At 66.6% G+C, this 13,786-nt stretch overlaps 1 protein-coding gene across 1 annotated transcript in view; it reads right to left on the bottom strand.

Annotated features, from left to right (window-relative positions):
• Window positions 1-13,786, bottom strand: part of FAT3 (FAT atypical cadherin 3) — a 123,255-nt gene that overhangs the window by 57,795 nt on the left and 51,674 nt on the right. The window contains 1 exon segment of the mRNA XM_037504725.1: window positions 9,391-9,705. Within this exon segment, the coding sequence (XP_037360622.1) occupies window positions 9,391-9,705 (315 nt within the window).

Raw genomic sequence — 13,786 nt, 5'->3', positions numbered from 1 at the left:
GGAGGAAGAAACACCCGTAAACGGAATTGGAAAGGAAGCAGGAAAAATGGCCAGAGAAAGCGTAGCAAGACAAGGGCCTCGCGGGCCTCCCTGGTGGCGCAGCGGTTGAGCATTCGGCTGCGAAGCTGCCTGCGGCCTCTGCAGCACCGGTTCGATCCCCGGCCACCAGGTGAGGGTCCCCCATGGCGCGCAGACCTCTCCTGTCGCCCGCTGCTCCCCTCAGCAGTGTCCTTCGGTCCTTCTGCCTGCTCTGCTCCCCGCTCTGCCTCTGGTGAATTCTCTCACCCTCCCGCGCTTCTGACTTACCCAGTGCTTGGATAAATAAATAAATGAATCTTTAAAAAAAAAAAAAAAGACAAGGGCCTCGCGAGATCACTACGAGCAGCACACACCAGTGAGGGTGACCCTGGAGACGCGCGTGTCCAGGTAAACACAACTTGTCAGGACTAGACCAGGAAGAAACAGAAGCGCTGAAACACTGATCACAATCGCGGAAATTGAAGTGGGAGTTAAAACTGTCCAACGTGCAGCGTCAGGTGGCTGTATATATAAATTCTACTAAAACTTTAAAGAATTCACACCCAACTTGCTCAAATTATTTCTAGAAGCCCCAGAGGAGAGAATGGTCCCCAACACATCTTGCCAGGTCAACATTACCCTAATTCCAACGCCAGATGAAGACAGTGCAAGAAAACTAAGACCAACATCCCTGAAGAACATCGACGCGAGAGCCTTCAACCAAACACTAGCAAACTGAATCCACAACATCCCAGAAGGACGAAGTGGGGTTTATGGCTGGGATGATGCGAGAAGGATTTAACGGTTGCTGATGAATCAGTGCATCCACCACATCAACAGAAAAAAACATAAAACTCCCATAATTGAAGCAGGGAAAGCATCTGAGGAGCCCTTTCTGGGCTGTGCTCGTGAGGGGTGCCAGCCACGGAGCTGGGGCGGTCATCAGGCCCTGGAGCCCAGAGCTGCCTGGGTGAGCTCAGGGCGTGGCCACCGCGGGGGTGGGGGGTGGGAAATCCCCGCACATGGTCCCACACACGGTTGGCAGTCAAGATGTGTCCCTGACAGTGACAGGCTGGCACCCATGCGGGAGGGGCTGGGAGGACCCGGGGCCATGGCGGCGAGCACAGACACTCTGCAGACGTGTCACTCTCTCCTCCCCAGTCCCAGCCTGACGCCCCTGGTGCAGACCCAGCAGACGCGCTCACTGCAGTCAGGCTGGGCGCGCAGCGGCCTCGGCGCTGACTCACAGGGCAGCAGAGCTGACCGCAACCCAGCACACTGGCCGTGCAGCTCAGCGCCGCCTTCTCCAAGCCGGACCCCGTGCTGTCTGCTCAGCGGCAGCGGCTGGGTCACCAGGCCGCTCTTCTCAGTTGACGCTCTCCAGGAGAGACCAGAACGGCGGCCGGGCCGCCAGGAAGCGCCGCCCTCAGGCGGGAAGCAAAGCAATTTGTGTTGGCTGAGTGTATTTCTCTCTCATGACAACCACAGCCCATTAAAAGCCTGTCAGGAAACAAGGAAGACACTTTGTGCTCAGTTGCCCACATCCCATGCTCAATTCCACAGACTTCAGCCTTCTGGGCACTGCAGCTGAAGGTGAGGCCAAGGAGACCCGGGCTGGCGTGGCCAGGCCTCTGCCCTTTCCTCTGACTCGCCTGCCCCACCCGGTCTTGTCCCTGCAGCCAAAGACGCCTCTTGGCTGTGGGACAGAGGCGCACAGGTCACCTGGTGGAGTTTACTCTGCGCCTCAGAACCAACCCTCGGAGGTGTCCACGTGCAGTCTTCCGAGGCCCCGCGTGGCCCAGGTGGACAGTGGCTGTTTCTGCAGCGCCCACACACCCCTGGACTGCGCGGGGCTCTGGCAGCAGCTGTGGCGGGCTGGGGGCACGGGGTGGGGTTGGCGCTTGCAGGCCAGGCCGCACCTTGGTCTCTTCCACTCGAACTGTCCACACCTTCCCGGGAGGCCGAGCTGGGTTCTGCCTCTCAGACCAGGCGGGGGGCCCTGCTGCGTGGACCAGTGTGTGCTCCCCAGGGAGGGCGCAAGAAATGCTGCCATTACTCAGGCTCATTAATTGCAATTAGCCGGGGCTCATTTTAATCTACGATTAATGGGGTTTATTAATTCCTGATTCTAGAAGCTTGACTATATTCCAAAATCTTAAATTCACTGACATTGAGAGCTAGTGAGCAGCGAGACGGCTGTTAACCTGGTCACCACCCTGGTTTACCCTTGGGCCCTGGGCTCCCTCGGCTGCTGCTCAGTGTCACGCCCTCTGCCAGCACGGCCCACGCCTCGGGCACCTCCCCATCCGGTGACTTCTCTTCCTGCCTCGGCTGCTCCACAGGCTGAGGATGTCCAGGCCCTGAAGACTGGGCCCCTGGCCCGCCGTGGCCCCGCAGCCACCTGGATGCACTGGACGGGGGGCTCCCGGCTCCAGACACAGCATGTCACCAGCTACCGCGAGGGGTTCAGAGGCTTAACTCGCGAGCGCTGAACTCCCAGGGCACAGCATGGAGACGCAGGCCGCTGTTGTCACGGTAGCCCAGTCAGCAGTTGGCTGCTCCACCCAGTCAGGTGGCAAAAGCACCTCCGTGCACCGTCCTGATCCTCCTGCCGTCCGCCAGCACCGGGGCGCAGGGCTGGGGTGGGGGATGCTGGGGAGTGAGGCTCGGCCAGGAGGCCGCGAGGGCAGGAGCGAAGCCCCTCGGGTGAGCAGCCGCCTCTGCGCCACAGCCTCCAGCTCGGGGCGCGCGGAGAGGACGGGCGGCCCCTGCGGACGCGTCAGGGCAGAGGAGCCGCCCCAGAGCGGCCGGGCCGAGGCGGCCAGGCCGGGGCCACGCGCGGGGCGGGAGGGGTGGCGGGGACGAGGCGGGAGGGCGCCTCCGCCCTGGGGGTCCGCTGCCTCCCCCAGCCCCGACTCCCCCGACGGCGGGCGGGCGGGCAGGCGGACAGCGCAGCGCGGGAAGGGGCGTCCGGGCCGCAGGGCGGGGAACAGCGGGGCGAGGGCGAGGGCGAGGCGGCGGCCGGGCGGGCAGCAATGTCCTCCGGGCTGACCGGACGGGAGGCGGCGGCCGGGGCAGCCCCGCGCCAGGGACCGCGCCGGGCAGGGGACGCGGCCGCCAGGGTCCGGCCGCCCCCACAGGCCCGGGGCTCTCCGCGCGGCCGCGGCGCCGCAGGGACCCGGGCACGGCGGGCCCAGCACCGGCCGGCGGGCGCGGGCGTGGCGGGCGGCCCGGGCTGCCGTCCTGCGCGGGGCGGCCAGGACACGGCACGGGCGGCGCCCCCGGGGCGGGCGGGCGGGCGGGCGGGCGGGGGGGCGCCTCGGCCCAGGGCGCGGGGAGACCCGACCCTCCCGTCCCGCCCGGCCTCGCCCTGGGGGCGCCCGGAAGGCGCGTGGCCGGGAGGGGCGGCGCCCGCGGGACCCGGCGGGACAGCGCCCCCCCCCCCCCGCCCCCCCCCCCCCCCGCCCGCCCCCGCCCGCCCCCGCCCGGGTGCGCACGCGCGTCCCGAGAAGGCCGGGGGGCGGGGCCCGAGGGGCGGGGCCCGAGGGAAGGGGCGGGGCCGGCGGGGCGGGGCCCGAGGGAAGGGGCGGGGCCGGCGGGGCGGGGCCCGAGGGGAAGGGGCGGGGCCGGGGGTTCAGCACCGCGGAGAGCGCCGCTGGGCCGGGCCGGGCCGCGGCTCTCGCGCTGGGGCGACCCGGCCGGCCCGGCGCCGAGGCCTGGAGGAGCGCGGCGGGCGTGCGCACCCAGCGCCCGGCCCCAGGACACTCCGCAGCGCGCGCGGACCGGCCGGCGCCCCGGGCACGGGCGGGAGGGCGCGGCGGGCGAGGAGGGAGCCGGGGCCTCCGGGCCGGGCTGAGCGCGGCTGTGACCGGCCCGCAGCCTCCGCAGCGGCGGGATCCGGGCGGCCGGCCAGGGAGACCCCGCGCCCCGCCGCTCCCCCAGCCTGCTCCCCGCTCTGCCCCCGGGAATCCGCTCACCGCCTGCGGCTCTGGCCTGTACCCCGGTTCTTGCATAAATGAAAACAAATCTTTAAAAAAAATAAAGGAGCGAATCCAGGCGAGGGACCGAGCGTGCCACATCCTCCCCCCCAGGCAGAACAGGAGCACAACCTGCGGAGGCCACTCCAGAACACCGGGGCCCTCCAGCGTGAGCGGACCGGCCGCAGCAGCCCACAGGCCACACCGCGACCCTGGCACCGGGCCAGCCCCGCGGAGCGGCCACCCTGACCCTGACGCTGGAGCCTCCGCCGTGCCCACCCAGCACAGGGTGCGCCCCACTGGTTCTGCGCAGCCCGAGCCAGCGTGTGCGGGGCCCCGCCCGGGTCTGCAGTGTTTCTTTGAAGTCTGCACAGAAGCAGCAGCCAGGCCTGGGAATGGGAGAGCGTGGATGTGACCGTGGACGAGAACGCGGGCTTTGTCTCAAGCTTTCTGCTCTGATCACAGGACAGAGAAAGTTTCTGGGTGACAGTGGGTGTTTCTTCCCAGGGTCCCAGGCCCACTGTGGCCACAGATGTGGGGGTCTGATCCCCGGTCTCCGCGGGCGGCGTCCCTGCAAGGTGCTTCCCTTGCCCACAGGGGCTGCAGGGCACGTGTGCGCATGGACAACCGGAGGGCGACGCGCTGTCTGTAATCAGCACTCGCGGCCGCGGGGCTGCCAGGCTGGCAGAGGGCAAGGCCAAGGAGGTGCTCCTGGGCAGGTCACGCCCAGAGCCAGGCGAGCAGGTGGGGACAGAGAGCAGGTGTGCGCCTGGATGAACGGCCGTTCCCTCCACTTCCCCAGGCCTCCCTGAGGCCCGAGTTAGGGCTCGAAATAAACATGCATGCCCCCAAGTCCTCTGTTTTGCTTCTTCCCTGCACAGATTCCACCCCACTTGGAACAATGCAGAGATGGTGACCTCTGGCATGGCGTCTCAGGGCCTTCCCCAGGGCCCTCTGGGCTGGGGCCGCTCCCCTGACAGCTGGGCAGCTTCATCTATGGTCTGCACATCAGCCTCCAGGCGCCACGGGTGGTGCCAGCCTTGTCACGTCCTCAAGGCCGGGGCCTGGGATGGAGGCCAGCGCCCGTCTTGCCGTGGACCAGACTCTGAGCCCTTGGGGCTAGCCCTGGGTCTCCTCCTCTGTCTCGCCGAGCCCCAGCACAGGAGGAGTGCCACGACGGCGTCCCCCCTCCAAGAGGAAAGTCGGAGCCCTCGCCAGATGCCAGCAGCCCCAGGGCCTCAGAAACGCTCGGGGCTCCCTGCGGGCGCCTTGGAAACCAAGACTGTTTTCTGTTTTTTTCTCTGTTTTCCTCTCTGCTTTCACTGTTCTGTTCCCCTTCTTATTTCTTTCCTTGGTGAAGTTTTATTAAGACATTGAAAGGATGTCATGGACCAAGTCAGATAGTGTTCAAAGAAATCAGTAGCTGCTACAGCAGCAAAAATGCCAACTGATCCTGGGGCTTCCGGGTCAAAGACTCTGCCTTCAGCTGTTGATCTGGAGAACAGCAGGTCGGGGGCCCAGGACTCTACTGGAGCCAGAGCTCGGCACCGTCAGAGTCGGCCTGGCCCTCTCTCACAGCACGGGAGGGACGTTCCTTATATTCTCTGAAGACAGAGACTGAACTCAGCCTTCAGTTTAAATCAGAAAACAGGTGTTTTGTCTTGTTTTCTCTGTGACAGTCTCATGTATCAGCATTCCAATGCCATTCTTGAATCTCACCACCTTCATTGGCGTATGCAAGTCATGACAAAAGAAGATACTCAAATCTCAATAAAATTAAATTTCCTTACACACGTTGCAATTAGTGTTTCCTATAAACATCACACGTTAATAGGAAAGAAAGAGTATCCCTTAGGTGATACCTAAGATGGGCTCGTGCGACGCAGGGCCTCCCAGGCGCTGAGAGGGTGGAAATCTGCACCAGAATTCTTACATTCAAGCCTGCACGCCGCTGGCTGCCAGCGAGGGGGTGGGCACTTTGTAATATTCACAACCCCTTAGATGCTGAATATTAAAATCTACTTTTGCGTTGTGGGGCTATTCCCAATCACACACACAAGCGCGGGTCCATCTGCCGGCTGCACGGTGTCTGCAGTTATCTATGCTTGAGTAATTACTGAAAATTAAATAATATCATAAGCAGTCAAATTAATTCCTGCGAGTCCAGGCGGGCAGGCTGTGGGAAGACAAAGCTCGCGCCCTGAGAACCAAAGACAGCCGCCCGGTCCGCGCTGAAACTCGCCCCACGCGCACGCGAGGCTCCCAAGCACGGCCCGGAGACAGATCCCCAAAGATGTGAGGCAGGCGGCCCCTGTGACGCGCCACTGAGCACAGCCAGGCTCGCGGGAGGCTTGGGCTCCGTCTGAGGATGCGTCACCGAGCGCGCGCCGGCGGGGCCCCGCGCCCACCCCCACACGGAGGCTGAGTGAGAGCACACAGACCCCGGCTCCCGACAAGGCCGGCTTCTCCCACGCGACGGTACCTTCTGAACCCCGCGGAACAGCATCTCACTGTTGAAGAGAAGCTCGGGCTCAGACGGCGTGAGCTCTGCCTGCGGCGGAGGACGCCCTCCCCTCTCTCCACTCCTTTCTTCCTAAAAACGAAGGCGAAGCTGTTTGGAAAGATCCCTGCGCGAGGGCGGGAGAGACAGGCCGTGCAAGCTTCTGGAGGCCCAGCCAGGACCACAAGCCGCTTGGGAAACGCAGGACGCCTGGACGCGGTGTCACGGCCCTGCTCTGTGGCCTCTGGCTCTGCGGGCTGACAGGTGGCCTGACCCCACGTGCTCCCGCGGCCCTCGGAGCACTTGCCGATTCAGCCGCTGGTGCCCGCGAGGCGACTGGAGCCATCCTCAGGCAGCTGCGCAGGGCTGAGGACGAGCGGAGACGCGGGGGTCTGCACACTGGGGACGGCGCCAGCGCGGGAGAGCAGCGTGGTACTGGCTGTGGCGGAGACTGGCCCTGGGCGCCCCGGGCCCCACACAGAGTCCACAGCCATCAGGGCCGCAGAGGGAGCTGCAAGTGGTCACCCGCCTGCATCGGCCCGCTCTGCCCGCCGGGGCCCTGCAGGTCGCACGCACCGTGCCGGGGCCTTGTCCAGCCCAGGGCCTTCCCGCGTGGGGCTACACCCTCGGGGCGGGGGTGACAGACATGTCAGCAGCTCCACACACTGTCCGGAGGACACCGGCTGCCCCCATGAACAGCCTTGCAGAAAGGGGCATTTTTTCACGTTTTGGAGCCTGTACATCGGGGAACAGAGCCAAGGGGCCGAGGACGGGCTCGCACAGGCTGCCCCACCAGGGCTGCCCGGCCGCTGTGCCCTGGCGGAGCACTCGGGGCAGTGGCCGGCAGGCCAAGGAGGCAAGGGGAGGCCCGTCTGTGAGGGTTTACGCTGAGCTCTCCAGATGTTGCAGGCGAGAGCTTCACACGGGGATGGCTGATTGCTGAGCGTTGCCTGCTGGAAAGCCGGCCCCATCCTTCCCCACTGAGAGACGGAGGGCACACCCCACACAGCGGCGTGTCCGTCCCCCACGCCGCTCACGCCACAACCTGACATAACGGAAGGGTGAGGTCTGGAGATGGAGGGTCACTACCGACCTATCCACCCATCCACACCTTGCCACCGCGGTCGGTTGGGGTGCAGACCCGGGGCTGGACGCGCGAGGCTCAGAGGCGGGCTCCCCGGGACGGGGTCCGGACACGGTCCAGTGCCAGCCGCCTTCATGGACGCAGGCGGAAGGCGCGCACAGCAGCCAAGGGTTCGAATCTCCTTGTAGACTCTTGGTTTTCCAGTCACTTGCTGTTCTCACTTCTGTGATGGCTCAGCTGTGGGAGGCAGAGCCCAGCCAGGGGCCCCTGGCAGCAGAGGGGAGCGGGGAGGAGCTGGGGGGGGAGCTAGGGGGAGCTGGGGGGGGAAGCTGGGGGGAGCAGGTGGGCGGAGCCGGGGAGGAGCCCGCCCCGCCCTCCATGCCTGCAGACAACACACAGAGGCTCAGAGGGAAGCCTTGTGGACACAGAGGGGCCATTGAAAATGAAAACGCAACCCCTTGTTCTACAACGGGGAAGACTGTGTGGATGCTGCAGCGAGCGGCAAGGGGGTGCTGCTGAGGCGCACCCCTCCCCGGCCTCAGGCCGCGCAGTCACAGACACCGGGAAGCCACCAGGACGCATTCAGAGGGCGCGCTGGCAAGTGCCAGACCTCGGTCCTCCAGACGCCGCCGGGTCCACCTGGAGACTCCCGAGGCGCGGCTCCGCACTGCAGGTCCCCACGAGCGCTCGCTTGGCTGGGGACTATCTGTCACGGCGGAGAAGTCTCTTATTTCTTTGTGTCCTGGGCACAGTTAGGACCCCAAATCCAGAGACGTACTGAGCCACAGAGGGGTGAGAGAACAAAGCAACCTGTTGCTCCCCAGCCACTGGGCCCAGCACGGCCTTGCGGAGAGCGGCCGCACCTCCCAGGCTGGAACCGCCCCGAGCCCCCCTGGCTGGGCTCAGCAGAGACCCTGGCACCCAGAGACGCCCTGGGCCCTAAGACACTCGACCCCGAGCCACAGAACTGCGTCTACAGCTGGTTTCCCAGCAGATACCCCTGCTTCCCGGCTCCCAGCCCACCATGTTCTCACAGCGAGACCAAGCGAAAGCGAGTGATCTGGCAAGTGCACACTCAGGACGACGGACGCCTCAGAGGACAGGAGATCTCGCAGAGAACAGAAACCAACCAAGTGGCTGGAGGAGACTCGGATTCCTCTCACCAGACTCAGGGGTGGGCAGCGGGACCCGCCTGCCAGCCAGCTCCATGTCCCTATGCATCCCTCCATGTCCCTGTGCATCCCTGTGTGTCCCCCACTCCCCCCTGCGCATCCCTCCACATCCTTGCATGTTCCTTTGCATCCGTCCATGTCCCTCCATGTCGCTCCGTGTTCCTCCATGCCCCTGCATCTCCCGTATGTCCCTCTGCATCCTGCGTGTCCCCCATGTGCCCCCGTGTGTCCCTGCACATCCCACCATGCCCCTCCTGCCCCCCGTGTGTGCCCCCTTAGCCATGGCCACTCCGCGAGTCCTCACGGGTGCACAGCCGCCTCCCTGCCCAAGCAAGCAGCCCGTTTATCCCGGCCAGAGGGCACCCCGCGGGCTCTGGTGCCCCCACCCTCTTCTCTTCGAGGCGGCGGCCGCGCGGTGGAGGCCGCTGAGGGGCTGCTCTCACGGGAGGGCCAGCGCGGGGTCCCGGAGAGGTCAGGGGCAGAGGGGCGCAGCCTGCACCGCGCGGGCGAGGGTGAGCCTGGCTCTGGCCTGCCGCCCCGTGCAATGTGCCGGATCCCACGCGGGCCGGTGAGCGCCGGGCCGGCCCGGGGGGCAGCGGCGCGGCCGGAGCGGCCGCCGGCAGGCCGGGGGCGCCTCACCTGTCCGGCCGTTGATGGCGAAGAAGTTCTGGGGGTTCCCGCTGGCGATGCGGTAGGCCAGCCGCCCGCGCGAGCTGGGGTCGGGGTCCTCGGCCTGGACCTGCACGACGGGCGCGTCCCGCGGCGAGTTCTCGGGCACGGCGGGCCGGTACAGCGGCTCCGAGGGCAGCGGCGCGTTGTCGTTGACGTCCTCGACCGCCAGGTACACCTCGACGCGGGCGTGCCGGGGCGCGGCGCCGCGGTCGGCCGCGTGCACGGTCAGCCAGTAGGCGGCGGCCGCCTCGCGGTCCAGCGCGTCGGCCGTGGAGATGACGCCTGCGGGAGACAGCGTGTGAGCGAGCGCGGGGCGCCGGGCGCCGAGAGCCGGGGCCGGGACGCCGCCCGGACGGCGGGGCGGGGGGCGGGGCGGGGGCGGGGCGGGGGCGGGGCGGGGGCGGGGCGGGGCGGGACGGCCGGGGCGGGGGCCTGGCCACGGGCGTGACGGGGCCCCGCCTGCCGGAGCCCCGGATTTGAGCGTCCCGGGAAGGGTCAGTCTCTCCCGAGGAGACGAGCGGGGCCAGCGAGCAAGGAGCCCTCGCACCCCAGGAGCCCCCCACGGCCCTGCTCTGTGTCCCTTCCCCCGCGCGGCCCGTCACGCCACACCCCCCCCACACACCACACACCTCACACACACCTCACACACATATACACGCCACACCCCACACACGCCACACACACACCTCACACACACGCCACACCACACTCACACACACCTCACACACCCCCACACACACCTCACACACACGCCACACCACACTCACACCTCACACACACCCCCCACACACACCTCACACACACGCCACACACACACCTCACACACACCCCACACACACCTCACACACACACCCCACACACACACCTCACACCTCACACACACCTCACACACACCTCACACACATATACACGCCACACCCCACACACGCCACACACACACCTCACACACACGCCACACCACACTCACACACACCTCACACACACCCCACACACACCTCACACACACGCCACACCACACACACACTCACACACACCCCCACACACACCTCACACACACACACCACACACACACCTCACACACACCCCACACACACCCTCACACACACCCCACACCACACCTCACACCTCACACACACCTCACACACACCTCACACACACACTCACACGCCACACCACCACACACACGCCACACCACACACACACCTCACACACACGCCACACCACACTCACACACACCTCACACACCCCCACACACACCTCACACACACGCCACACCACACTCACACCTCACACACACCCCCCACACACACCTCACACACACACCTCACACCTCACACACACCTCACACACACCTCACACACATATACACGCCACACCCCACACACGCCACACACACACCTCACACACACGCCACACCACACTCACACACACACCTCACACACCCCCACACACACACCTCACACACACGCCACACCACACACACACACCTCACACACACCCCACACACACCTCACACACACACCACACCACACACACACCTCACACACACCCCACACACACACCTCACACACACCCACACACACACCTCACACACACCCCACACACACCTCACACACACACCCCACACACACACCTCACACACACGCCACACCCCACACACACACCTCACACACACACTCCACACACACCTCACACACACGCCACACACACACGCCACACCACACACACACCTCACACACACCTCACACACACGCCACACCACACACGCCACACCCCACACACACACCTCACACACACGCCACACCACACACACACACCTCACACACACACTCCACACACACCTCACACACACGCCACACCACACACGCCACACCACACACACACCTCACACACACCTCACACACACGCCACACCCCACACACACACCTCACACACACCTCACACCACACACGCCACACCCCACACACCTCACACACACGCCACACCACACACACCACACCCCACACACACACCTCACACACACACCCCACACACACACCTCGCACAAACGCCACACACACAGCACACGCACCACAAAGTGCTGCTTCTCTTGTTGAACTGCGATCCCGTGTTCCCGAGCGGCTTCGCCCCCTCCCACCCCGTCGCGCGCAGAGGTCGCCGTGTTCATTCTGACGGAGCGATTATTAATTTGCACGCGTCAGAATCTGCTGCTAGATGGTGACGAGCCGGGGCGGGAGGAAACGTGGCAGCCCAGCCGGAGCGCGGGGTCAGGGGCAGCGCCGGGCACATGTCGGTTCCTGAACCCCATCAATCACGGACGGACGGAGCCGGAGCGCAGGGGGCGGGCAGAGGCGGGTCCACCGCACACGCACGGGGCACATGCTCCCCTCCCTCGTGCACACATGTAAACACACGTGCACACAGCAACCCACGGCAAACACGTGCACACACAGGCGCATCTGGGGATGGACCGCGCACACGCCAAGCCCCGCAGACACCCGCACCCTCGCTGCTCATGGCCCGGGGCCCCGGGAGCGCGAGCCGGCCTGTGGCTGGGGCCTCCCCTTCAGGGCGGCTGCCCGCCGCCACAGCCCCGGAGGACGGTCGGAACCCCCCTCGCTGAGAGCAGGTTAAAGCAGAGCCAGGTCAAGTCCCCCGAAGCAGCAGCCCCGGCCACGCCAGCTCCGGCCCGCGCCAGGCGTTCTGGTTCTGTTTGGGCTTGAGGGTCAGCAGCTGCTAAAAAACACACAGAGGACGCTTGTGTCCGGGTGCCTGCGGGCGGCGGGGAGTGGACCCGTCGGCCGGGGCGGGGGGGGTTCTGGATGAAGGCCCCAGCAGCGGCCTGTCTACCCCGACTGGGCGGGGGCAGAGGGCGAGGGAGGGTGGGGACCAGCCCTGTGGGGCGCGCGAGGGCCCCGCCTGGCTTCTGGGGCAGGGACGGGCGGCGGCGGGTGCAGCGGGTGTGGAGGCCGGCGCCCCCTGGGCTCCTGGGTCAGCGGGAGCTCGCAGCCCGGAGTGCAGCCGGCGTCCCCTGGGCTCCGGGGCCAGCCCCCTGGTCGGCGGGAGCTCGCAGCCCAGCCAGACAGTTCTGCCTCTGGCCTCCGCTCGAGGCCGCGTGGCCGGGGCAGCTGCTGTGCCAGTCTCCCAAGCGTGCCCCCCCGGCTCCCGTCAGGCAGACAGATGCACGTTCTGAGAGCCCGGGGACTCATGCCGACGAGCCCGGCCGGGCCCGGCCGCGGTGGAGGGACGGACGGGCACACGGAGGGCGGACGGGGGCTGCGGCGCAGGGCTGGGGGCGGCGAGGGCCTTCTTCGGACCCAGCAAGCTGATTCCAAGGCCACTTTCACTTCCAGCGTGATTGAAACGCGCGCGGTTTGGCCGTGAAGTGCGGGTACTCCCGGGTCTGACGCGCTGCGCCTCCGCGGGCGGCACGGGCACGTCTCCGACGCCGCGTCCCTGACCACGGCCCGGAGCCCAGAGAGGCGGGGCAGGCCCAGGCCCCCGCGCAGCGGCTTCCAGCCAGGTGCAGGCTGGATGCTTGGGGCGAGGGCTCAGCCCTCCGCGAGGGACCCACTTTCCTCCCTGGAGAGCGCGCGCTCCTCCCGTCTGTCCGCCCGGCGGGCACCCCGTGTCTTCCTGAGTCTGGGGCTCGCTCTTACTCCTCCCCGGGCTCGGCCTCGCCAGGCTCCACACCCCGGGCCCCTGCCCCTCCCGCCCTCCCCCCGGCGCCCACTCAAGATGCCCGTGTGTGTCGTCAGAGGCCCCTGGAACTGTCACTTCTGAACTTGCTTAGACACCATCACGCTGCAGGACCTGGGAGCGGCCCGGAGCGCCGAGCCCCTCGGGTGTTGGTGTTGGCCCCGCGGGGCGGCTGGCAGCCATATTGCGGGGCTGCGTGGTCAGTTCCTAGAGCGCCCGTGCGACCTCACAGAGCCCCGCTGCCAGCGGGGCGGTACCCCCTCCGCCCCACCCAGCACCCACAGCCCTGCCCCCACCCGCAGGCCGGGGCTGCCCCTCTGGCTGTCCACACTCCCAGACACGCCAGGGATGCGGCCCCCACACGCGGGAGGGTCTGGCTTGGCAGGGGACGCAGGAGCCGCGTGTCGGGCGTGGACTGAGAGGTGAGGCAGGAACGGCTGCGGGCGGCAGCTCCTCAGCTGGGGGCGCATGACACGAACCCCGTGGCTCGGAGGCGGGGCCTCCCGCCACAGCCCCTCTACCCGCCGGGCACCCCACGGCAGCACAGCCCGTACAAGGAGGGCAGCCCTCAGCGGGCCGGGGCGCAGATGCCCAGCCCCCCACTGTCCCCCAAGGAGAAGGTGCCGTGTCTTGGGACAAAGCGTGCCTGGCCGAGCAAGGGAAG

This window comes from Talpa occidentalis, unplaced genomic scaffold (assembly GCF_014898055.3).
Source record: "Talpa occidentalis isolate TD23 unplaced genomic scaffold, MPIMG_talOcc4v2.1 talOcc4.12, whole genome shotgun sequence".
In the NCBI taxonomy this organism is placed as follows: Eukaryota; Metazoa; Chordata; class Mammalia; order Eulipotyphla; family Talpidae; genus Talpa; species Talpa occidentalis.
Note: the sequence above shows the minus strand (reverse complement) of the source record. Positions and strands in the feature narration are given on the sequence as shown.